The 27,362-nt window shown below is 36.8% G+C and overlaps 1 protein-coding gene and 1 long non-coding RNA gene across 11 annotated transcripts; both read left to right on the forward strand.

The window, feature by feature from the left end:
* LOC18436845 (protein LIKE COV 2) lies at positions 1 to 27,362 on the forward strand. Of its 10 annotated transcripts, none has more exons than XM_088851601.1 (9): positions 1 to 260; positions 12,112 to 12,200; positions 12,329 to 12,438; positions 12,926 to 13,027; positions 15,043 to 15,210; positions 22,326 to 22,423; positions 23,299 to 23,425; positions 26,491 to 26,606; positions 27,028 to 27,362. In XM_088851601.1, exons 5-8 carry the CDS (start codon positions 15,105 to 15,107, stop codon positions 26,589 to 26,591), a joined length of 432 nt encoding a protein of 143 aa, XP_088707727.1. In that variant the 5' UTR covers positions 1 to 260; positions 12,112 to 12,200; positions 12,329 to 12,438; positions 12,926 to 13,027; positions 15,043 to 15,104; the 3' UTR covers positions 26,592 to 26,606; positions 27,028 to 27,362. The 10 variants fall into 10 exon arrangements, with proteins under 10 accessions (XP_088707727.1, XP_088707723.1, XP_088707725.1 ...); XM_088851597.1 differs by having other exon boundaries at positions 12,112 to 12,164; XM_088851599.1 differs by having other exon boundaries at positions 12,112 to 12,164; positions 12,968 to 13,027.
* LOC148779898 (uncharacterized) lies at positions 14,320 to 14,547 on the forward strand. Its single transcript, XR_016044165.1, has 2 exons — positions 14,320 to 14,405; positions 14,445 to 14,547. It is a non-coding gene; the product is annotated as an uncharacterized LOC148779898 (long non-coding RNA).

A 27,362-nucleotide genomic window follows, 5' to 3' on the forward strand; every position in this document is an offset into this window, starting at 1 on the left:
AGTTGCAGAGAGAGAAAGAGGAGAGAGAGTGAGTAGAGGAGAGTGAAGTATTAGATAGAGAGGAGAGTAAAAGGAGTGAGAGCACGAGAGGAAAGAGAGTATTCCTCGGAATTGTTGTTGTTGCAGAGAGAGAGTGGTTAATGGCGGAGGAGAAGGAGTCAACGTCAACGCCTCTCGCCTCGAGGCTAGGGCAACAACCAGAGGACCCTGAAGATCCTGATAAATCACCCCCTTCTTCTCCTAACTCATCTACTCGTAAGGTCAGCTCTGACCCTAATTCTCTCACATTTCTTTTCTCTATTGGCTATCACATATTCCACATTTTTCTAGAGCTTTAGTTTGATCTGATCTCTAATTTAGTCAATATTTTCATGGATCAGAAAATTTTATTGGGGTTTAGGGTTTAATGACTTTCTTTCTGATCGCTGGCTTAGATGAGGGGGTTGGGAATTGGTTCTCGCGTTCATGTAAATCTACCTTTTGTTCTAGGGTGAGAATAAGACGAAATTGAGAGTAGTGAGAAAAACCATAGGGATTTAGTGAATGATATTAGATTTTGATCGATGTTTCCTTTGGTGACTTTTTTGGGACTGTGTCTCTGTTTATCGATCTCTATTTCCGTTGTGAATCTCTGGTAAATTGTGGAACTAGGGAGCATTTGGTTGTGCTTGTGTTTAAATTTGTGAAACGGATATAATGCTGGCTATGAATTTGTTATACATGGAACCATGGAGCACTCGTCTTTGTTGACTTTTGGAATTGCGGAGCATTTGTCCATAACTTCATACTGGTGATTGAATTTCTGCAATTGCTATTACTTTGTTCACTTTTGCTTAGGATTCCTAAGCAAAAGGGAACAAATTCATAGCTACAATGTCTAATGGAATTTCATTGGACTCTGTATCTAAATGCTGGGATGGTGACCCTTAGCACTCGTTGAAAAGGTAATCTAATCAGAATCGCCATTTGGTGTTGCTCCTTACTTCCCTTGCTTTACCAGTTTGTGCATAAAAGGTTTCATTTAGATGTTATTTTCACCTGCAAGCGAATAATTTCTAGGACCATGATGGTCCCTATTCCTTGATTTTTTGGGTTATTAAAGCATTATAGGTTACCTGATAAGATAAAATCTGTATGACTTTCTTGTATTTTTGCTATGGAAAAAATAGTAGGTATTATTTCAAAATAATGTCTTTTGAATCATGCTGTTTTGGATAGTGTGTTTTATATGTAGAGAGAGAAGTAGCGGGTTTATTGTCCAACGTTGGACAATGGAGATATGCAATTTATGTTTAAATATGGGAACACCCTCTTTCATTGTGTTCTAAGAACTAAGGAGAGAGAAGGCCTGGTGGAGCACTCGAAGGGTGTGATGTGCTTGCTCGTGTGGAAGGGTGTTGGAGGCACATTTTGCACTTCACACACTCGCATTGATGCGAGAGACGCCCTTAACCTACATGTGCGGGTCGGGCTAGTGGCTTCTCAATATTTTACCACTATGGGCATTGCCACTTGTGGGACAGGGGGTAGTCTTGGTAAATTGGTGTTGTGATAACTACCATCGGTTTGTGCAAGGGGTTGTTTGGTTGTGCTTGTGCAGATGAATGCAATATTCCCCCTTGGTAAGAAAAGTTGGAATAAATCTATTGGCAAGGCAAGCAAGGAGCAAAGCTAGTGGTAGCAATGTCAAATCCTTAGGGCTTTGCAGCCTCAAAAAGTTGGAGAGGGGACAACAAAAAGCCTCTCAAACGAGTGCTTTTATGTTGAGCATTTGAGAGTGCTTTGCTTTTTGTCTAGCAAAACGCCAGCCAGCGTAGGTTCGAAAGTATGCTCCTACTCCCGCATTTAGTATTGGGAAAGCAATTTATTAAGCATGATAGTTGGCTTTTGGAACTCGAAAAGGTGCCTTAGAAGAACATTTTAAAAACGGAAAAGGCACCTTAGGTAACCAGTAGCATGTCAATTGCAACTAATGAACCGTTTTTAACGATTATAGTTGATGATCAAAGAGTTATAATTCATCTAAATTGTGCAATGGTCACATTGGCTGAAAGTGAAAGGGCATTTTCTCTTGCTATAACTTAGACACGAACTTCTCTCTTTTTGCTTTAGTTTTCTCTGAATTTTTTTCTTTGTATGAACTTTTCTCTGTAGAAAAGAGGCAACTTTGGTGTTCTAGATCTTGTAGTACTTGTGCATTTATAGAACCAAGATAGCTTATCAAGCTTCTATTTCCTTACACACACACACACATATAGAAAGAGCTACCAATAGGTTGTCACCTAAAAAGGAATAGTAGTTTAGGTGAATGTTTTGAGTCGTCAAATCTTGATTGAATGGTTAAAAGTATATGTTTCTATTTGAATTTTAATAATGAACACAATGGGAACATAGCGATAGAAGGAACCGTTTGCATAAATGAGGGCGGAGGTCATGGATACATTCGTAGGATTAGGATATTGGAAGTGAAAAAAAGCTTTAAAAAGGATGAAGATCGGAAGGTTTTAGGACTAGATGGTATCTCAATAGAAGTTTTGAAGTGCAAGGGGGGAGATTGGCATTGATTGGGTGGCTGTTCAACGAGGTGTTGAGAACAAAATAAATGGCAGACGAATGAAGGAAAAATACTATGGTACCTATTTACAAAACAAAAGAGATATAAATAATTGTGCAAGAGCCACACTATGAAGCTCTGGGAGAGAGTGATTGAGCAACGACTAAGATATGAAACTAGTGTATCAGAAAACCAATTTGGTTTTATGCTAAGGAGTTTAACAAATGATGCTATTTTTCTACTTAGGCAACTGATTGAGAAGTTTAGGTCGAAGGGAAAAACCTCCACATGGTCTTTACTGATCTAGAGAAACTTATGATAGAGTACCTCGAGATGTGATTTGGTGGGTGTTGGAAAAGAAAGGAGTCTTCAGGCACTACATCGACTTGGTGAAGACATGTATGATGGAGCACTAATTAGTGTACGAATAGTTAATGGAGAGACAAGTGAGTTTTTAGTGATAATAAGTCTACATCAGGGTTGGCATTGAGCCCATACCTCTTTGTCTTGGTTATAGACGACTTAACTAGGCACCTACAAGATAAGGTGTCGTTTTGTATGTTGTTCGCAGATGACAATTTTGATTGATGAGGCCCGAAACAATGTCAATGCAAAGTTAGAACTTTGGAGGGATGCTTTAGCATAAAAAAGTTTCAAAATTAGCCAGAGTAAGACAATTTATGAAATGCAAGTTTAGCAATAATAGGAGTAGAGACGAGGAAGTAGTTAAGATTGACGGTCAGGAAATACCAAAAGAAGTGCACTTTCCATATCTTGGGTTGATAATTTAGGAAAATGGAGAGATTGAGGAAAACGTCGCACATAGAATTAGAGCTGGATGGGCTAAGTGGAGATTTGCTATCGGAATTTTATGTGTTTGCCGCATATCAATGGAGCTGAAGGGCAAGTTCTATAGGATAGATGTGAGACCAACTTTGCTCTATGGGGTGGAATGTTAGGTAGTCAAAAAATAATATGCCCATAGACTGAGTCTAGCGGGGATGAGGATATTGAGATGGATGAGTTGCAATACAAGAAGGAATAGAATTTTAAATGAATACATTGGAAAAAATTTAAGTCTTGTATCATTAGAGAATAAGATAGAGAGAGAGTAGATTTAGGTGGGCTGGCCATGTGTAGCGCAAACCTAGTACAACACCTGTTAAGAGGTGCAAGTTAGTTCAAGTAGATGGCTTAAAGAGGGCTAAAGGACGTGGTTGGAAGTAGTGATAAAGGATATGGGGACTTATGGCCTCATTGAGGGAATGACCCTTAATATAGTAGAATAGTGGATCAGGATTCGTATAGTCGACCCTAATTAGTTAGAAAAAGGCTTTGACGATGATGATTATTTGAAATTGTAAAATTTTTTGAACAAATCAGATTAAGTTGAAATTTTAGTTGTATATACTTGACACCAGTGTTTTAAAATGCGGGATGCGGCCCTGATGTGGTGGGGGGCCGATGTGGCGATGCGGTCTCGGATGCGGGTGCATCGCGATGATGAGGTCAATAAATGTAAAAAAATTATAGAAAATCTAAAAAAATAAGTTAATGCATAGAAAAAAATATGAAGGTGATATATGTGATAGTAGGTATTTTAGTTTAATGATTAACTTCAAAACTATTAGCTGTCGGAGATTTTGTATCCAGTTATCTGCCCATATAAGTATTTCCATAGAGCAAGCATATCACACAGTTTCTATCTTTGGGGTTTTTTAGTTTAGCATATTTCCAAGCCGGATCCTTATCACTAGAAGATTGGGAAGAAGACATTGCCCCCAAAATATGTATAATAGTAATATTGTACAAGAAGGAAAAAAAATTCACCGACTCTGTGAAGCACTGCTCGATTTCTTCACGACCTCTAAAACTCCCGATTTTTTATCACAAATTCACCCTAACATCTCCAAATCAACAATCAAAGGCATCCAATGAACATCCAAGTATCAAACAACCGCCAATTCGAAGATTTCGATGAAAAAAAAAATTCCGCCTAAATATTTTTTTACCTCGATTTGATGCAAAAAAAGCCACAAAAGTGGTTGAAAATCTTCGTTTAGGGCCCCTAATACCCCCCCAAACAGTTTCCCTAGATGGTCAAAAAGACCATTTTGCCCCTCCTCGAGGGGCAAAACAGGAAAAACTTTCGGTGGACATTGTGGCAGTGGGATGCGGTGCGATGCAGCCTATGCGGGATGCGGCTTGATGCGGCGCATATGCAGCCGCATCTATCAAAAGCGCATAACCCTATAACTATTATATATCTTAGGTGATAACAATACAATCTAGGTTCCTTACTTTCCTTCCATTAAAAAAAAAAAAAAAACTCTCTTGTTCAATTAAATCAAGATACAAATACAAGAATGAATCAAGAAATATGGAGCCGTTAAGTACCATATTACCTTGCCTTGGATCACCTCCATGGACTTAGCACCGCACTCAAGATCTCCAAGACCGATAGCGCTCGCGATGTAGGTCTTTCACTTTGTCTCACAAACGGGAAGCCAAGGCAAACCCTCATCTAAGCATGAGAGCATGACACTTATATTATTTTCTATGGGATAGGGCACCCTCTAAACACTTAGACCTAATCTACCATGGGCGTGTCACCCTTATGTTCTCCTTGGGGTGTGGCCCCCTTCGTTTCTCTAGGGTTTGAGAGAAGGCAAGAGAGAGACAGGCATGCAACCCCAGGGAGGAAAGAGAGAGGTCAAGAGATGTGCGTGTAGATAGGTCAACCCCTAGGGGGTATTTATGGTTGCAAAATAGGGTTTCTTAGGTCTAGGGTTTACCATCTCATTGAGACTTAATCTTGATCATCGATCTAAAGCGACCTGTGGGGTGAAAAGATCTTAACCACGCATTCCCGAAAGTCAGCCATCATGATTAAAGGGACGATTCTAGAACTATAATCCCTAAGTTTCCTTGACCCATTCCAATCAAATATAGGATTTTATAAAAATATAGAATATGTGTCATAAAATCTCAATGTATGGAACAACTTAACTTTCTATAAATTTCTCAATCAAATTTTCTCTCTCAATCGATATTCAACATAATATTTACCTTGAATCTTTGACTTCGTCTAGAAGTCTTGTTAAACAAGCAACAAGAAAGAGAGAGAGCGAGAGAGAGAGAGAGAGAGAGAGAGAGAGAGAGAGAGATGGGTTGTCGAGATCTCATGGGGCCTATGTGGCCCCACTCCCCACTCAAGTGGGCCTCTACATGGTGGGCCCTTTTCAAGAAAGGCCCCCACATGCCCCTAATAAATTTAAAGTTAGTATTTTTAAAATACCTTTGTATTTACAAATGCCTAAAATCAGTTTTTAGCTAAGAAAAATTAATTTTGAGAAAATTAAATATATAGAGCAATTTAAAAAACTCATTTTGATGTTCCGTGGTTCAAATAAAACATATTTAAATATAGGAAAAATTACATACATATCCGTTATAGTTTCCGTTATTGCGGCTATACCGAATAGTTTCCGTTATTACCAAGTCCCTTTTTTTTATGTCAATGATTTTTTTAAAAAGACAACTTTGCCCTTTTCAGTTGTTGAACAATTGAATTCAAAGTATTTTCAGTTGTTCAACAGCTGAAAACATGCCCAATTTCTGTTTTTGAATAACCAAAAATTTAAAATTTTCGGTTCTTAAAGAACCGAAATTTTTTTTCTCTCTTGTGGGTTTGCTTATCCTCTCTCTACCTCTCTCTCTACATTACATGGGTAAAAATATATATATATTTTTTAAACTCTCTCTCTCCCCTTCACCCAGTGTCCTTTTTTTTTTGGGTAAGTTCATAATCCTTGAGATTTCTCCTAAATTTAGGGGCTCAAACTAGCTGTCCCCTCCTGATTTTTTCGGATAGCCATGACTTCAAAGAGGCAGAGAGAGAATACGTCGCAAGATTTCTCCTAATCTTCTAATCTCATAATCCCTAAGATTTCTCGTAAATTTAGGGGTTTAAACTAGTTGTTCCCCTTTGATTTTCCAGATAACTATGACTTCAGAGAGGTAGCAAAAATACACCACAAGAGAGAGAACATTTTTCGGTTATTGAAGAATGAAAATTTAAAATTTTCGGTTCTTCAACAACCGAAATTTTAAGTATTCGGTTCTTCAACAATCGAAAATTTTAAATTTTTGATTTTTCAAGAACCGAAATTGGTGTATTTTTGGTTGTTGAACAATCGAAAATACTTTGAATTCGGATTTTCAACCAAAAGAGGGTAAAATCGTATTTTTTTTAAATTTTCGTTTTGACATTAAAAAAACAGACACGGTGATAATAACGAAAACTATTCAATAGAGCCATAATAATGGAAACTATAACGGATGTGTATGAAATTTTTTCTTAAATATAAGTCAATGGGAATTGGATTCAATGGGTCAAGAATCATGGAAATTCATTGAGACACTCCACTTATAGTAGCAATTGCGAATTATAATTATTTTCTTAAATTGACCCAATAAAACTCATGACCCACAACTCATCGCAAGGATTTATAATTGGTCAATCAAAGTTAGTGAATATATGTTGAGAACACAGTTTTAGTACAAGGATTACAGGTTCCCCCGTTAGGACAAGCCACATCCCATAAGATGCACATTATCACAATGGTGCTAGGGATCATCTCTTCTGCACATGTACACGACGTACCCCAAGGGGTTGCTTCCCAAGACAGTTATTATCTGTGCATACTCTGTGATGTCAATGATGAGGATTTTACCCTTGTCATCTCAGGTCTGCCAACTGACATAGGGGTCATGAAGTCCTCTGACAAAGAAACCACCTTGGGCATCTCTCGATCCCCCTCAAGGGATAACCCTATAAACCCTCAATGGTTATGCCATATGTTTAGGGCTAAAGGGTTTTAGTATTGTTAGAAAAATCGGACGATCTATCCACTAACGCAGGGTTAGATTGGAACTGGCCATTGGCCGGTTCTGGTTTTGTGCGTTTTTGGTGATCAATAGATGTTTAAAAAAAACATTAAAAAAAATGCATATAAATTCTCAAAAATAAGGAATTTGGTTTGTAATGCATTTTTTAATATTCTTTAAATTATGGAAAAGATTAATTTTTTTTGTCATTAATACTCACTTTAATTAAAAAATCGATTCATTAAAATCTATTTTTCTTTAATTTTCTACTTCATTTGAATGTGTTTGTTTTAATCATTCTTTATATGCTTTTTATATTTTAGTAGTTTTTTTTTTTTGTATCTTTTTTATGTTTTCAACACTGTTTTGACCGCCCGGGGACTTACCCGATTAGAACGGTTGAATCGGTCGGTTTACCGGTTAAGCCGATTAAACCACTTCTGGGTCCATGTCCGATTAACTATACCGGTTTGATTTTGTGAACATTGGGTTTTAGACATCATCGCAGTCCTAGGTTGTCAAGCCTAGGTGAGTCACGACATAAAAAAAATGCTTCATTTGGTCTTACTAGGCCCTATTCCTACTAGAGTCATCATTTCACTATAGTCATAGTTTTATATGCTCTCATAAGACCTTTAGATGGCCACAAACCCCAGCACACGTGAAAGGAAATATTGTACAAAAAAGTGTAGGGTGGTGCCTAGGTGGCTAGAGGGGCTGGCCCCCGAAGTGCTCCTCTCTACATATGTATATGTAGATTGGGCATCTTCTGCCCCCATCAAGGGTTCTCCTGAGACAAGCATGAGGTCATTAATGCGTGATGTGGTGCGAGGCATTGAGGGGTCTAATGCACCATGCACCTTGATGTGTTCGAATCACTTTTGACGTAGACAAAAAACATTGAAAAATTTAAATGACCATAAAATATATAAGAATACAAATGCTAACATGAATATGTGGTTTATTTGATAGTGGACATTTTAATTTTGTATATGTCCTTGATCTGTACGAAGTCTGAGTCGCCAATAGAGAGTAACATACTGTTTTAATTCTCGAATATAATTAACATGTAAAATACAATGATCCAATCCATTCATTAACTTTAATAAAACACAAGAGTATATCAATATACGATGCACTTAAGTAAGAAAGCAAACATACTACGATATTATTAAAAAAAAAGTAGAAATTATCCAAATTTTGCATTGTAGCATATAGCAAGCATGGTACAATGTTATTTTGGGTTTTGTTTTACTCTCAACCCAAGATTGAGAGAAATTTCAATCTCTTGGTTTAATCTTCTTCAAAATTAAACCCTCGGTAACTCGATAAATTTAGCAGGTATTAATCCATAAAACTAAATAAACAAACTTGTGAAAATCAATACACAATATGAGTGCATCACTGGCATGATGTGGTGGCATGTGCAGGCTATGCGCTGCCTTGGTGGGCACATCTTGCATGCCTGCCTACCTATGCTTGACCGCACCAGATATATGCAGCCATGTAAGGCTTTATGCTTCCGTATCTTGATACCAGTGGGTGGTTTCCTAGGCTGAGGTACTTGGTACCACATGTTGTGCGTGGTTGCCTTGGCTGGGGTGCTAGATACCACGGCTTTTTTTTTTTTTTGGGTGGTAGGGGATTGTCTCGCTTTAGGCACGATGCTCACGCACCCATCCTCCCTTGGGGTACCATGGGGTCCCAAGGTAGGCACTTTTTGATACACTGGAGTGAACGGATAAGTGGCTTACTGATCTAGCTTCATGTTTGCAGATTCCACAGATATTCAGAATGTGCCTCTGTTCATTAGACGATCAACAGTCAACACTTTGTTAAGCATTGCCAACCATTAAGTCAGAGTTCTTTACATGGACCCCCACAGAGAACTCCCCACTTCTTCCAGGCTCCAAAGCCATCCTAACCTCACTTTCCAGCAGGAAGAAAAAATGTTGGAGCTCCTCTTGCAGCTCTGTAAAAGTTTTGTTATCTTTTGTTGGTGAACATAGTGTTGGAGTCCATAGTGCTTGTTGACTAGTCATTTCCGCAACCTCCGCCGCCCTTAAGGCTGGTTTCGTGGCCAATGCAAAACGCTTTGGGGTTTTGTCTTATAGATTGCCCATCGTTCAAGCCATTTATTCTAACCAAAAGAGAGTATTTTTACCACAACTCACCTGCATTCTTATTTCTCTGACAACGTTCGACATGCAATTGTTAACCCTGCTCAAGAATTCCTAGTGCTTCCTTCTAGTGCAATGTCCATCCGTTAGCTTTCGTATTTTATCAATGCCATGCTCTCCACAACCTGCTTTCATGGTTGTACAGAATGGGAAGCAAATCTCCACGACTACTTTGTGAGTTTACCTTATCCATGGCTTGGATATTCTTAAATCTCAACTCACCTTTACTTCTTGGTGTACACATTTTGACCACCTAACCAGAAACTTAGCTTAACTAAGGACTCTCCAGCGTGAACATGAGCCTTGTGTTTGTGTTAGTAACTTACTCTGGGATAGAAACAATGACATGTAATAACTAGGTAAATTTGATAACAGTGATCTTACTCTGGGATAGAAACAATGACATGTAATAACTAGGTAAATTTGATGACAGTGATTTTATAAGAGTGATTCTCCTTCCCATAGATAAAAATTAGTCCTCCATAAGTCCAACTTTCTATAAAGTCTTTCTAGCTTTCTCCTCACGATGCCTTAAATGGTTTCCCTATGCTTAACGGAACCCAAGATACTTATTAGGCATCCTATTTATGCTACAGCCTACACATTATTGCTAATGCATCTCATTTCTTTATATTATTATCACTAATGCATCTCATTGCTCTAAGAATTGATATCAACTGTTTTGTGTCCTCTCTTTCTTGTGATTTCTACTCACAATTCTCATGTATTGTAGTTCTTACAATCATAGTTATCAAGACTAGATTGAACTGGTCTGACCGGTTGGACTGCCTTGGGCATCGGTTTAGTCTAGAATAAAAACAATTTGGTTAAAAACAAATCAAAATTAGTGTTTGACCGATTTTGGTTGGTCCGACTAGTCGGTGTTAACTAGCTCAGCAGGCCAAACAAAGTGGGGAACTTGTTTTCTAATATAGTACTTATTTTTAAACTATTATTCATAATTTTCTTAATATTTTTAAAATCCAGTCAAATCTGTTCCACCAATAGTTTGACCGGTTTTGACTGAACCAGGCACTTTGCGGGTTTGGTGGCGGTCTGATCTTGATGACACCGCTTAGAATCTCTATCTTCTCTCTTTGTTCCCACCTCCCACGGACACCCTTCCATATTTCTATACTCTGGAGCTTAGTTGCTTGGAGCGAGAGCAGGGGCAGGGGCGAGAGCTGGAGTAGGGGCGAGAGCGACTGATTGACACTTGTAGGAAGCGTGTTTGGCTGGGAGCGCATTCCATGCAATCTTTGAATAAAATTTTCCAAAATTTAAAAATTAAAATGTTAAATCAAAGAATACTACAAAATGCAATAAAAAAGTGGACACAATGCCTGGATTACAGTACGTGAGAGCTGATTTTTTTTGTTGACAAAAAATATGTTTATTTAAAAATTCACACAACTTGAAAAGCATAACAGGCTGCTTTATTTGGAGTTTTACAATTTACAGCATTTTGGAGTAATAATGGGGGCAGGGGCGAGAGCTAGAGCAGTAGCAATAGTGATGGATTGACACTTATAGGAAGCACGCTTGGCTGGGAGCGCATTCCATGCAATCTTTAAATAAACATTTTTTTTCCAAAATTTTATAACCACAAAATGCAATAGGAAATGGACACAAAAATGGAAATAAAAATAATGAATTTATATAACAATAACCTACAACATACAATTAAAAAATATTATGATGAGGCACGCCTAGATTGCAGTATGTGAGAACTGATTCTTTTGTTGATAATATCTGTTTATTTAAATATTTACACGACTTTGAAAAGCATAACATGCTGCTTTATTCACAGTTCAACAATTTACAACATCCAAAAGCATATGGAAGAGAGAGATTATAATAGTAACTAAGATCCAAACCAATCATCTTCTTGGCCTCTTGTTGCCCCTTCAAGCGGCCAGGAGTGATTCCTAAAAGGTGGGGATCTAAATCCCAAAATGTGGGGATCAAGACCCATGGAGATCCCTAACTTGGAGTGCTGGACCAAGATCCTGAAGTAAGATCGACTGCTAGGTCAGGAGATCCTGGTAGCTATGTTCTAGAGCTATTTTCTTTGCGTTCATTTGGTATGTGCGTTGCCTATTATCCATCCTTTTCATGTTTCACATATCCTGAACTTTAAAGTTTTTAATGGAGAGAACTAAGAACTCTTAGAAACAAAGAACGAAATGTGTTTAATGGGACATTTGTTTCACGTTGATATTCAAGGTCTCTAAATGTGCTTCCTGTGCCCACACATTCTCGCATGCATGCGTGCATGCCTCCTGTGGCAATTTATCTTGCTGATATGCTGTGTTGGTGGTTAAGATCTTTGTATATACTATAGTTGATAAACTTGCTTGTGCCTTCACTGGTAAGAGCTTTTTGTAACATTGTCCGAACTCTATACCTATAACACTTCTGAAACAAACTAGAGTACTAGATCAACTTTGTCGTGGTCTGAGATTCTTGTCAATTGTGCTTGGGCAGGCTTTCTTTGTTGTTTTTCAAAGCTGGATCTCCAAAAAATTTATGACTGGATGGTAAGAGATCAAGTCTTATCCCACATGAAATTACTAGTATGTTCAACCAATTTACTTATAATGTACTTCGCTAAAGTCGATTCAGCATTTGTTTTACTGTTTATAATACCTTTCTCTTTCCTTTATTCCTTGCAACTCTAACAGCACTTGAATTTTAATTGCAGCGTAGTACTCTTTCCAGTTGCAATTACATTTTACATTACGTGGTGGTTTATTCAATTTGTTGATGGCTTCTTTAGACCAATATACGTCAGATTGGGCTTCAACATATTCGGTACAGCTATGAATGTTTTCCAGATTCATTGATCATGTCTCTCTCTATCTCCCCCTCCCCCCCCCCCAAAAAAAAAAAAGAAAAAAAAAAAAATTATTACAAAGTGTGAACTAAATGCATAGAGACCATTGTATAAGGATATAACAATGGGCTATACAATGGTCTGGACAGAAACATAATCTTAGAATTTCATCCTTGTTTTAATTTTCATTCTGGAACCATTCTTTTCAGCCTCGCTGAAAAGTGTGACTCTAATCCTTTTTCTGTTCAGCTGTTTATGCATAGTACTTTTAATGAATTTATTTCTTTCAAGCTGATATCTTTGTCGCTTGTGGATGCTACTGCTTGGATATTAGCTTGCACCTGAATTGTTCCTGAGCATTTATTTTTTCAATTACAGCATGGATTGTCTGTGTTCTTCTTTGTAATTTATTATTCAATAACTTGCACTTGAATTGTTCCTGAGCAATTTTTTTTTCAATTACAGCATGGATTGTCTGTGTTCTTCTTTGTAATTTGTTTGAGGCAGGTCAATGCTATTTTCAAAACGCCTGCTTTGAGGATTAAAACTTCAATCCTACTTGTACAGGTCAAGTGGTTCTTTGAAATCAATCCACCACTATTGATCTTTATCTTAATCCCTGACCAGCGGAATATGCATTTATGAAGAATGATGGCTGTTTTCTGAGAACTTGCTGTCATGTTTAGGAATAAAAGATTCACATTTTGTAACACTTCAATTGTTAATACAAGTGTTATTCTATGAGGTTATTACCAATTGTTGCTGTTTTTCAAATGGTTTGGGTTGATAAAGTTTATGAGCCAAAGAGTGAACTATATGTTCAAGCTGCATTATATTCCTTTTTCTTCAGTTGTCTCAATATTGTGCGCATGTAGCAGTTTAATCTTTTTTATTTCTGTTCTCTATTTTAGCAATCTGTTATATTTATTGAGCTTCATTTCGTTGTTATTCTTTTTTATTGTGTGGCCCAGACCTGAGTTTGTTATAGTCAAAAGCTCATTCATGTGCCAGACTGAGTTTTACTTAACCACTCGAATTTTGAGCCCTCACTGCAGAGCCTGCAGGTGTCTCAATGTTCGTTTCAGCTCCTTGCCTATTGTGCATGTTTTTCGTTAGGTTTTATTTTCATTCTAGTTTGATGATAGCTTGCTGATTTTCGGTCAGAGCAATACCTTGTTCTTTGAGTTTTTGCTAAATACACAAATATTTTGGTTAAAACACTTGTTGAAAATGATTTGATTGGCTCAGAGAGAATTAGATTTTTTATGCTGTTCCAGAGCCTGAATTCTACCAGCTTGCAAACTTATACTTTCTGTGAAGATTTAGTCAAAATTATAATTTCTTTGAGACTACGGAATGTTTAAATAAGAAATACTTTCTGTTCTCTTTATTTTGATGGCTTCTGTACTTGTTTTGCTTATTTTGTACTGCACAGTGCCTGTATTCTGGACTTATTATCCACGAGTTTTCATGCTCATGGTTGTCTATCATGCCAATGGCCTCGAATCACAAGTCAATTTTTTTTCCTGCTTCAGTGGAAACTACATGGCCGTACTTTCCTGTCACGTTCATAAAATCTCATGTATCCTAGTCTGCTGTGTATATGTGTTTTTCATTTGGTGTTTGAGGAGTTTATGATTAAATTGGCACTCACCAAGCTAACTGTCATACAAGTGGATGCCAGATATTTATGGGAGATGAATCTTGTTCTTGGCAGAAGATTTGTAAATGATGATGGACAAAGGGAAGGCAGAGTGAGAATGGAGGAATATATTGGAAGTTTGTAATGTGCATGATTCAAAAACAAGGCAACCACTTATTAATCCCTCAACTTTGGGATTTCATTGGTACTTAAGTTCAAGTAGGAGTTGGTCTGAAGATTGACTAATGCTTCCTTTGCCTGTGGGTTAGATTCATCCCTCATGCACTATTGACAGACTGCTTTGCCACGAATAGTACGGTAGGAAAGACAAGGCCCCATGAGGCCTTGTCTTTCCTAATGCAAAACATGGGCTGGATGCAGGGTTTTTCACTATCTGCTCCTTGTTCCCCCCCCACCCAAAAAAAAAAAAAATACAAAAAAGAAACAATAGAAGTTGCTGGCAAGCAATGGTGCGTTGACCACCAATAAATTGTTAACCATTTATTGAAACTAGTGCATTTTGAGATATGCCAAAACACAGCCCAAATCATCTATACTCTGAAAAATAAGAAAAGATCAGTGCATTTCATGATCACTATTATATTTTAGATAGTATAGCTATGATTGTTCCCAGGACATATGAACTTCTTTTACTTTACCTGCATGTTCTTTTTCTATTTCATGTCGTGGCAGCAATTATGAATGATGCAACTTTATGTATTATGATTTACAGCATGGTTTTGAATTGTTTAACTCCCTTGTGACCTAAAAATAGAGAAAAGCATGATTGAATAATCAAATTATGTAAATCTTTATAAGAAGTTTTTGAGAAATTTTATGTTCAATGGCTTATTACATAAGATCAAAATTCAGCTTCTGGCTTGTTGTATGTCGAAAAGGTCCTGCTTTATCCGATAACAAGTTTGTTTTCCTAATGCAGGTCTTGGATTTGTGACTTCTTTGATTTTTGTATTTTCCATTGGCGTTTTTGTCTCATCCTGGATGGGTGCCACTGTTTTCTGGTTTGGGGAATACCTTATTAAGAAAATGCCATTTATAAGGCATATTTATTCCGCCTCGAAGCAAATCAGTGCTGCTATATCCCCAGGTAAATATAGCCACATTCAGCATGGCTTCTACCCTTATCAAATCTGATGTGATTCCCTTCATTGGTAGAAAAAATTGTGTTATCAAAGTTTTCATGTCTTGTAGTTAATGATCTTGCTGTAGTCCCTTATTTGATGCCTCATCGTCATCTGTATACTACCTGTTGGTGGTCTTTATCTTTTTCAATCTCCTAATTTTCTCTTAATTAATGAAATGGAGACTGTCACATTGCATTTAAGAAAAATAATGTATTTGGTTATCATTAATGTCATGCAGGTGCTTTGTACAGTTTACGGTTTTTATGTTAGGAATGTGGAACACATGCTTCTACTAATGGGATAGTTTTTGGGGCAGTTCTTGGGATAGAAGCATGCGGTCCGCAAATTGATCAGATCAATGTAGTCAAAGCAACAAGCTAAACTACAAACAAGTATAGATATTCTGAGAGCCTTGCAATCTGAATGACTTTTTTTTTTTAATGTAATTAGTTATACAGCAATCACGCATGCAAGAACTGCCCCAAAACTATCCCATTAGTAGAAGCATGTGTTCCACATTCCTAACATAAAAACTGTGAACTGTACAATGTAGTGATTGCTGTATAACCGATTACATGAAAAAAAAGAAGTCATTCAGATTGCAAGGCTCTCAGAATATCTATACTTGTTTGTAGTTTAGCTTGTTGCTTTGACTGCATTGATATTTGCAGACCATGGGCAAAACAATCAAAGAATTAAAAAAAAGTGAAATGTCCTTCTTGTTGTTGAGATTATATAATTACAACCTATGATTACTGTAGTAACTAGATGATAGCTATAGTAGTCATTCAGAAAACAAAGGGTCTAATGCAAAACTAGGCTAATACACAAAATTCTTCCAAATTTTGATTTGGGAATTGAATAGGTCTGTGTACAGCTGGATTCGGGACCGACCTCGCACTAGATCAGGACAAATTCCGCTCTTCATGAGTTAACTGAGATTAGGTAGATAGGGTCAGGTTGAATCCGATTCAAAGGTGATCTGATCTTGCATAAGAGATCTAACCCTCTTCGGATCATCAGCAGGCCAACTTGTAAACCGCATCAAAGCCACAAGACGAATGATAAAACTCTAGGAAATGAACTAAGATCTAATAGACTAACAAAATGGAATTAAAAGATCAAAAAATAGGGTAAAGTAGTGGAACTTATGAGCCGGCTGGGTATCACGGCCCGGCACCTAGAGTAGAGGCCTTGATAAGAACTTAGATTGACTGAATGAACTCCTTTTTGATAAAATGAATGATCGACTTTGATCTTTGAATGAAATAGCTTGAAAAGGAACCTAAGATCTTAAAGGTTTATGCCTCAGGTAATGAAAAGGGGAAGCTTTTTTTCTCTGAAGTAGGTGGCCATGGCTCCTGAAAACTAAGGTTTCTAAGATTCTCAGGGTTTTCTAAAAACTAGGGTTAAGGTTGGGCTAGAGAGAGGAATTAGGGTTTCTTGAGAATGTGCGGCCCTCTCCCCTTGGGATCAAGAATGAGGATTTTTATATACAAAAATGACCTAGAAGTAGGTGCGGTGGTTGGCCACACCAATCAGAGGCTGACAGTTGTTCACGCCACATTTTGCGGTGCAAATCTGATGTACGGCGTGCTGCAATTCCCGGCGCGACAAGCAACCGGCTTGGCGTAGATTTCCTGGGTATTGTGATTTTGATGATTGGAAATTGCTATATTGGATCACATTTCATGTGGTTTGGCAGTATCAATATATTATCATTCCCTTTAACTTATAAACCTATCATTTTTTATCATACTAAAATTTTTCATGGGATTTTAGAGAAATTTTTGGATTTGTGGGCTGGACTATGGTTTGAATATGACTATGATTTGATGTGTCTTACGGTATTTTAGGCTGATGTAGTTCCTAGGGCTTAAATGGCTAATCTAGGGCTTTTACTATGCATTTAAGGGGTTATTTCCTATGCTTTGAGATTTAAAATTTCAAGGAAGTTGTCAATTCCAAAATGGGGTGCCTACAAGGTGTAATTCCTTTTTACATACCTATTGAATCTTTAAGATGCTAAATCCTTGAGATAAGGATATGATATTAATAGTATAACTCTCTTCAAGGAAGCACTCATAGAAGCTGTTTATTGTACAGGATATACATTCGTGCTGGGTTAGCCATTACTAAAGAGTTTTCTTGTGGATTAGCATTTTGCTGGTGAGAGTCCAAAGGAATAAATTGGCCATCCAAAATGGCAAGATAAAGTACTACTAGCTGACGATACTCCAACTGAGAAATCAGATGAATAATGATTTCTAAAATGAAATATTGATATTTTTTATTTATTATGAAGTCATCCAGTATTGCTTCAAAAACTGTTTAATTTTCTATCTACCCTTTTCTAATTTTTCCCTTTTTTTCTGGGTAAGCTATGTAATATATACCATTGTCGAAATTCCTATTTTGGTAGGAATAATGAACATTTCTGATTTTTTCTCTTAAATTTTCTTTTTATGTATGAGACAAATAAGATTGTCAAAATAAATCATGAGGGAGATTTTTCTGATTTTTTTCTCTTAAATTTTCTTTTTATGGATGAGACAAATAAGATTGTAAGAATAAATCATGAAGGAGATTTTCACTTTAATCACGGGATTTAGATTGTAGAAATTCCTGTTTTGGTAGGAATAATGAACATTTCTGATTTTTTCTCTGAAATTTTCTTTTAATGGATGAGACAAATAAGATTGTAAAAATAAATCATGAAGGAGATTTCCAATTTTCTTGTAACTTTATAGCTGGATTTAGATAAGAAATCTGCATGATTTTTAGGGAGAAAGGATTTACGTGTATATATATATATATATATATATATATATATATATATATATATATATATATATATATATATATACATACTTTGAGAGAGAGAGAGAGGGTTACATGATGCTCTTGATGAACAATAATCCTTAAACTATTTCCCTTTAAATTAACATTTAATATTTGATTTTTATTTGATTTTGAAATTATTCAATATTTTTCTATGTTTAAGTTTCTATCTAACCTTTTGTTAAGTTCCATAAGTGTTTTCTCTATGGATATGCTAATTGCATATATTAATTCCAATTTTTCGTGGTACCAATGAGCAGATAAAAAACTTTCCAGACTGTTGTGAAGTTTTTGTATTTTATTATTATTATTATTATTATTATTTTATAGTTTGCTTGCTCTTATTTTTATAATCCATATATCTCTTCTATACATCATAATTTGAATAAAACGTAAAAGAGATTTCTAGGGAGAGATGGATAAGATTTAGGTTACAAATTAAGTTTTATAGATTTAAGGAATGTGTTTAGAGGGAGAAAGAGCGATAGAGATTTTAGGAAATTTGGAGTGAAAGATAGGAGTGATGGGAAATATAAAACCCACATTCCAACACCAAACCTGAACATGGATGAGATCTGGCATGTCCCAACTCCAAGATAAGCCTCTTTAAAAGAGCATACAAGTCATTTATAATCTAATATGCAGAGATAAACATAGAACTTGAGAAAGATGTACCAGTGTGAGTCTTCCATAATAGTTGATTGCATATAGAAATTTAGAAGTTCCTAACTAAGAAAGAGGCCCATGGCAACAAGGCTTTCTTGAAATAATGAATATTTCGTGAAAAAGTCCTAGTTTCTTACACACACACAGTGTTGCATAGACACTCCACTTCTCCCCTTGTGTTGCGATCGACACATGTTGACACTTGGACATATGTCAACCTGCCCTGATACGCGTATGACACTTTGTTAGTGTTGGGAAAGCCATTCTGGCAACACGGCGTGTCAACATTTTTACAGACGTGTCTGAATTTTAGACACAAAGTATCACTATGCAATTAAAATGCTATTTCATTCCTAAAGTTTTGAACTGTGGGTCATTTGTAGTCACCACAAGGGATAATCACCGCACCATTAATGCAACATATGAATACATTTGAAATATATATTACTTAATAACCTAGCAATTTATAAATGCACATGTTGCATTTATTACTTTTTTAGACAAAATCAACTTGTTATTAATAAAAGATTAGTGCATGCCTTAAAAGGCATGCGCATGTGCACGTTTGTGAATTTGTTTTTACTAATATGTTATTAACCTGAGGAAGTTTGGAGGTGGGAAGCCCTTGTGATTATCGGGGCCATCACTACCAACTATGAGGAACTTCTTTGCGATCCTAGACAAGTCAAATTCGTGAAGGATTTCACTGAAGAAGAAAGAACCATCTAAGGCGCACCTGGATAAAAGCCCTCAGGAGGGGACATGACTTTTCTTGATTAGGCTTGATCTATGGAAGGAGAGTAGGGGTAGTGAGTTGTGACTCGGTCATCATGGACTTCCACTTTTCTCCCATTTGAACCCCAAAAACTAGATGGGGGAAGAGACGAGGCAGGCAATACCCCTATTTGTGACACAGGGGCCAAGGTAAGAGGCACAAGGCCAAGTCCACCAACAGCTCATTTGGACCAACACCATGTTGAATGCAATCAACCAGAAGTTGGGTGTGGGCCTTGTAGGTCGGCAGGAGAGAAAATCAATAAAGATAGTCAATTGTTCTCTCACCTTCCTTAAAGAAGAAAGCTCTTAAAAGATATCTCAGCCCTTAAAACTAAGCTCCAGCAGATGCAAATCAGAGCCAGGCAGCCAAAGGAGGAAATGGGCCCTAGAACTAGTGCAGGTAGCCGGATCAGGGGAAGATACGAAGTCATAATGGCCTCCCATTCCCAGCAGCACGGCGGGTGGGCACCATGAGTGACTGTCAATCAGAGAACCAAGAAACGAACTAATTGGAGGACTCTGGCGACACTGGTACCTTCTTCTTAGAGGATCCTCAGCTGCTCAGACTCATTCAGGCCTTCCAAAGGAGGTCACAGAGGCCTACACATTCTGGTTTCAAGGAGGATTCAATGACCACACAAGGTATAAGCGTAAAGGGTTGCTGTGGGCCTTCGGCCTAGATTGGTGGATAATATCGAAATTGAGGAAGGAGTTTCGGAAGTCTCTGCAAACTTGGAACAATCCCTCGTTTTTTGAAAGAGTAACTTGGAATAATCCTTCTCAATCTCCATTATCAAACCAAAAAAGCTCTGGCAGTTTTGGGATAAAGGAACGAGGTTCATCCATAGAGGAAACTTGAGGTGGTAATAACTTCTTTAAATGAGGTAGAACCTCAATAAATCGGTCCTTGTATGTGTGCGTTGAGACCTCAATACTCGTAAACAGAGTCTGCTGTGAGCAGCAGAGAGTGCTACAAATGGGATTTATTTGGGTCCCTGAGATGTGCCCAAAATTCATGAAATATTGACAAAAACATAGTAAGACATTTCATCACCTTTATAAAAATTATCAGCATTTTTGAGTGTCAGAATCTCGGTTCAATCGAGTTTACTTCGAGCTGTTCTTCACATACTGCAGTTTGCAACCTGAAACTGACTACCTTCTGAGTTTATTTGGACGACCTATACATTTCCAAAATTTATGAGATTTTTATTGAAGATCCCCAAGATATTCCTCTATCCAAATAAAAAGTTATTCTTGATCGGACGTCATTAACCATACCCATTTGAGCTTGTGGTGAGCTTTGTCTCCGCTGTCTACTGCAAACTGCAACAGGTGAGCACTTGTTTTGTATTTATTAAACCCTTAATGCATCAAAATTGCATAAAATTTTCTATGTAAGATTCCACAACATTCTTCTGTTCACATAAAAGAATTAGTTTTGATTGGAGGTCATTATTTGAATCCAGGTTGAAGATTGTTTCAGCAGTCTGCTGCAAATTGCAACAGATAAGGATTTCCCTAGTTTTGAATTATTTTTTTTGATCTCCTTCGCTCCACCATCTTTGTGAATCATTTGGCCCAATTTGTCAAGTCTATATGGAACACTATTCAGATCACGGCAGACTTGTCAAAAGCCCTATCTTTCATCCAAACCTGCTGATTTTCTTTCACCCAAAAAATCAGTTGATTCTCCACGTCAAGTTTTATTGACCGTTTCAAAGGCCTTGCCAAAATTCTGGACCATTTGGAAAAAATTATCATGGGTTTCTTCATCAAGGTCTATGTGAACATATCTTAGTTAATTTGAATGTCTCAGAAAATACCCCCAAACAAAGGCGACATTGATTTTTTTAGACATAAAGGAAACCCTTTGCGGCATATGCTCACAATTCTCATGGGATTGAATTGTCCATGGGATTGGAGGATCTATTATGGAAAGATGGATTTTGGCTTTTCATCGTTGCAGTTCTTTTTAGGTGCATTTTGACATTGAAGACGTATAACAGATCCTGACTTGAGGTCATTATTGAGTTACTTGATGTGCTAAGGTTGGCCCTTGCCACTAGGCTGGCTCTAATGCCTTTCCTCATTTTACATGTGTTCCGGTGGAGAAGAGGCCTTCTTGTGATGCCTTCGTGTGATACCACAACGAGTTGTAGCTCATTGACCGCCCTATTGATCTCGGAGATGGAATGAATTGCTCATTTTTCGGGTGGTAAGTTAGCTTAGTATGTGCCTGCTTTGGAAACTTGGAGGAATGATATGGTGCTTTAGCTTAGTATGTGCCTGCTTTGGAAACTTGGAGGAATGATATGGTGCTTACTGTCTTTCTCTCTCAAGTCTTTTTTTTTTTGGTGTAACACCTCAGACTTTCAGGAGATTCGGAGGGTTGCTGTGGTTTATGGGTTTAAAGAATCTATTCCAATTGTATGCCAAAAAAAAGGAAAAAGAAATAATAGTTGGAATCATGTGGCACAGAAATACTTTATGGTCAAATTTTACATGCCCTTCTCGTTTTCCTTGAATCTGGCTTGAATGTGGGCAAAAGTATGTCGATTCATCTAGTGCCTTCTTATTGAATTTTGGGGAGTTCTAATAGTACACCTTGTACGTAATTCATATTGATTTAACCTATTGTGTTATAGGGATTGTGAATAAATTCTGGCTAATAAAAACAAAGTGATTATGTTAATTGATTATTTCATGCAGATTTTACTATATTATTCTTGTGAGTAGGCTTTTGGAAACATGATCCATGGTTAATGGGTGTGTATGACATGCCTATTTGCAGATCATAACAGCATGGCTTTTAAAGAGGTTGCAATAATACGCCACCCACGCATTGGTGAATATGCATTCGGTTTCATTACCTCTTCACTTGTCCTTCAGGTACTTCTAAGGCATAACCTCGAGAAGTTTTCTTTTGACTGTTTATGCTTCCATTGATTTGTGCCCTGCAGTTATCAGTGAATTAAACCGCCGTTTTATTGTCTTCTTCTATTTCTTCATATAATTAATAATTGAGAAACTGCTATTTTTTTTTAGTACTTTATGTCAATTCTTGTTTGACTCTGAATCAAAAGCAAGATGCCTGCATGGCTAGGCAATGAACATGATAACTGATGCACATACTCAAGGATCAGATATTGATCATCAATAAATGTGATAGAACAAGAAAAGGACCTGGGCTATTAGGACTAAACCCATTATAGAGTTTATGAAGGATTAGATATGCACAATAAACTACAGAAATACCATATAATGAGAATAACCTCATTTAAGAGAATTGGCTCTTCATCGTAGAAACTTATATAAAAAAGTAGTCATTGTTTTATATTGGAGAAAGGGTGGAGGAGCATGAATGTCTGCACTCTTGGCTTTAGGGATACGTATACCCCGCCACCTTTATAAAAGGCACAAAACTAGGTCATAAGTTGGTTTTGTAATGTGTCTATGTCACAGGCAAGGTTTAATATCCTCATCATTGTGACTACAAAACTCAATGCATTGCTACCAGACATTATCATTTGTTTTTTCTTTTTTGTAAAACGTTATTTTCAGAAAGCATGATTTTCAGATTTTGCTGGCTATCCAAATAATAAGTCTGTTTTGCATTTTCCCTTCAGTAAAATACATTTATTTGTCTCGGTAGTTGTTTTGCTTGCCTCAAAAAGTGGGAGGCATAAAAGAATATGGAGTCGTATATCTATGTCATCATCTGTTCTCCTGTTGTTAGAGTTTGATTTCTTGTTACCTGAGCCCAGAGAGACAATGGAGATGAAGAACTATGTAGCGTTTATGTTCCCACAAACCATCTATATATTGGTGATATTTTTCTTGTCAACTCCGAGGAGATCATCAGGCCTAATCTGTCTATTAGAGAAGGCATAGGTATGTGTTCGTGTGGTTGTTTTTCAAAATAAACATTTTTTTTCGTTTTGTGGCATCAGCACCAACTTCATACTCCATGTCTTTTTCATTCTATCTTGATGGACACTTGAATGCCGTTGCTTTTCTTTTAGAGCATATATATACGATGCTCCTGCGGGGGCATATACTCTACACTTACTCCCTCGGGTAGAACACTAACCTAACCTGGGAAGATTTGTTTGATCTGGAATTTTGGGAACCACCTAAAAATCATTAGATGATTATATTCAACAGAAAAAGGGAAAAGTTTATATAGAGCCGAGGCTCTAATCAATCAAATTAGAGCCTACCCCAAAATTTTCACTAGAATAGATTGTTTTCATGCTCAAATATCCTCAGATTGATCATCTCGACATCAAGATGCATGGACATGAAAAAAAATGGATTTCAAGTTTTGGAAATAGTGTATTTTGTAATGCTTTTTTGGACCGTCAATTTTCAAGATTTTCAAGTTTTCATAGATTTTTTGATAGACACTATTTTTTAAGCTTTAGTGCCAGTTTGGATGTACCCAAAATTGCAATATTTTTGGATTGCAATTAAAAAATTTTGTGAAACAGATTTGAACCGTTTGGACAACTTCAAGATTTTGTTAGAATTTTAGATTGAAATAAAAAATATTGCAGTGTCAAGGCAAAAGTTACTGTAAAAAAAAATTCAAATAAGACTTGAATTTTTTTTTGATGAAAGTGCAGCTCTCTCATCCCCGAGCAAACTTCAACCCAAGACTCAACAACTCCGTGAAACTTCAAAAACCCCAAATCTACTCTCTTTGAATATACAGAGCATTTTCATTTTCTCTCTCTAAAAAAACCTAGAGAAGCTCAAACCCTCTAGGCAGCGTTTTTGTAAAGCCAAGGCCATTTCTCTCTCTACAAAAGACAAGCCTTTTCTCTCATACCACACCCATGGGAAACCCTTCTCTTCATGAATAAGGAGAAGCTCGGGTTGCATAAAACCAAAGAAGCTCAAGCGCCATCCATGGCAGCCCTAGACAACATCTTTGTAAAGCCAAAACCCTTTCTCTTTCTACAAAAGCAAGTCTTTTCTCTCATATTGCACCCATGGGAAGCCTATTTTCTTCATGAATAAGGAGAAGCTCGGGTTGCTCAAGCCTCATCCATGGCAGCCCTATGCGGCGTTTTTTTTAAGGCCAATGACTTTTCTCTCTCTACAAAAGGCGAGCCTTTTCGTTCATACCACACCCATAGGAAACCCCTTCTCTTCGCGAATAAGGGAAAGCTTGGGTTGTAGGTTTGCTTATTGTATGGAAGCAAAAATTTTATTGCTGTGAGAGACGAGAAAACCTTTTGGATTGGCAAGAGAATTTTGGAAGGGTAAAATGCGACTTTGCTTTTAGCATGTTAACTCCATCCAAATAGTCCAACATAATAATAAAAAAGGATGGCAATGTTTTTTAATTAAAGATGAAAAAACTTACGATTTTTTTCAATGTGAAATTAATTTATTTGACTTCCAAACTGGCCCTTTAACTTTATAAATAACAATGAAAATATATTTTAAGACTATCACTAAGATTTTCAATGTTGAAATCGCATTTCTCGATACTATTTGAAGGTAGGCTCTAATTTGATTGTTTATAGCCTAGGCTCTATACAAACCACACCCAAAGAAAAATTTTGAATTTTGAGTTTTCTCACTTTGATCCCAACCTTAAAAAATTGGATGGTTTTCCATTGAGGCATTACTTTTTTTAAGCGCATAGAGAGTGCAATTTTGATTTATTTATTTTTTAAATTGATTACAACATATAGCGTTGAAGAAGTTACATCTTCAAAATTTGGGTTCTTAAACATATGGATGCGGTTCCAATAAGGTTGCAACCTTAAACAATCCAATTAAGATGCACCTCCAAATTTTATTATAACATGTAATTTTGGTGTAAAAAATTCATAAGATATTTTAAAAATGTATTTTCATATCTAATTTTAAAATTTTAAACTCAAAAATGGTTAAAATCATGTAGATCTATAAACATGTGAAAATCTTGAAAATGGACGATCTAGATTATGTGTTGTAAGATGTACTACTTTTGGGACTCAAAATCTTTTTTTTACACGTTCATACATCTCGATGTTGAGATGATCAATTAGAGGGTCTTTCAACATTAAAACAACCTTTTCCGATGGATTTTTGAGGTGCATCTGTAATTCTACATTTTAAGGTTGCAACCTTGTAAACTTTTCCCTAAAAATATTCCTAGATAGGGTTTTACCTGAGGGAGAAATGGACAATATACTCCCTCAGAAGCATGAAATCTTTTGGCTTCTTGTTAATTTGTGAAAAGGAATGCTGTAGATTCAGTCAATTTCTTTGTTTGGAAGAAAAAAGAATAAAAGAATGGTATGTTGCATATTAAAATAGCCAAAAGATATTCCACACCTATGGAACTAGAATGTCCATTTACTCCCTCGGGTAAAACCCCACCTGGAATTAGTTTTAGGACCCCAAAATTTGGAGATGTAACCTCTTCAATCTATAGATTAACTTAAAAAAAAAGAAAAAAACTTAATTGTATCATCTATGCACTCGAAAAAATAATATCTTGAGATTGAACAGAGACCATTCAATTTTTAGTTGTGATAGCATTAGAAAACTCAACGTTCAATTTTATTTTTTAATTTTTTTGAAAAATAATCATCTAGTAGTTCTTAAATGGTCCCCAAAATTTCATATTGAAAAAACCCCTCCAAGTAAAGTCTTTGACAGAGGGGAGTAGAAGTAAACTGTACTTCCTAGGGAGCAAAGTATACATGCTCTTAAAATATAGGTAACTCATCAAAAAAGAAAGTAAATAAAAGGGAACTGAGATATTGCAAAAATTCATTTTGAACAAACCCCTCCAAGTACGTCTTCTGGCTGAGGGAGTGGGGAAGTAAACTATGCTTCCGAGGGAGCATAGTGTACATGCTCTTTAAAATATAGGTAACTCATCAAAAAATAAAGTAAATAAAAGGAACTGACAATGATATTTGTTTGTTTTCTTAATCTTGATCTAAAAGCAGAAATCATTGTCTCTGGGGGCATGACCATGCCCCAGCTAATCTCTGATTTGGAAAGAACTCCTCGCCAAGGTGAGAGAAGCTTGCGAATGAACAGAATGTAACTCAGTTTTGAGAAGGTGAGCACTTGAAATTTCCTAAAAGAGAAGGGAAAAATATCATTTAAGGGGGTCAAAACCACTCAAAAAAACACTAATTGGGTGAAAAGGTTCAAATTGATATTAAAAAATTTATTTTTTAAATTTCATTTCACTCAGATACCTCCTATTGAATTTAAAAAAATGTCCAAAGAGGCTATTTCAAGATGGGGAACCCATCGAGTAGGGGCATGGTACTACTATTTGGCAGGACTTTTTAAGTTGGTCAAATTACTTAAGGCCTCTGTTTTAGGTTCCAAACCTTGCATTTTGGAAATATTTTGAGGTACTAGAATGTTAATTAGGATGATATTTTCCCTCAAGGAAAAGAGCACTGAGTTTTTACTTCATATGTAAAAGTGAGAGTGCTCACAACTTTGATCTTGTTTACTTTGGGTTGCAGGGTTTCTACTCACTTAAGAGCATCAAAAGCTCCAATTTTGAAGTTGCAGATCAACTGCGAAGGCATGTGTGACTTCTCATCATCAGGCCTAAGGTCGAAAATTATCAGAAAGAATCCATATCCTGAGCCTCCAAGATTCACAGCCATGCGAAATGGCATGCATGTGGGAACATGAATGCATCATTCTTGTATGCTATCATGGCCATGTTTGGTTTAGTCATGCAGGTCGGGTTTGATTTTCTGTCCAAGAATGCCTGTGCGCATGTGTGCTTGTGCTTTGGCTGCATTTTGCATGTGTGTTTTGTGTTTATCCAATGATAATGGTTCTTACTCTA

The sequence above is a fragment of the Amborella trichopoda genome, chromosome 11, assembly GCF_054954075.1.
Source record: "Amborella trichopoda isolate Santa Cruz 75 chromosome 11, AtrichopodaSantaCruz75HAP2 v2.0, whole genome shotgun sequence".
Taxonomy (NCBI): domain Eukaryota; kingdom Viridiplantae; phylum Streptophyta; class Magnoliopsida; order Amborellales; family Amborellaceae; genus Amborella; species Amborella trichopoda.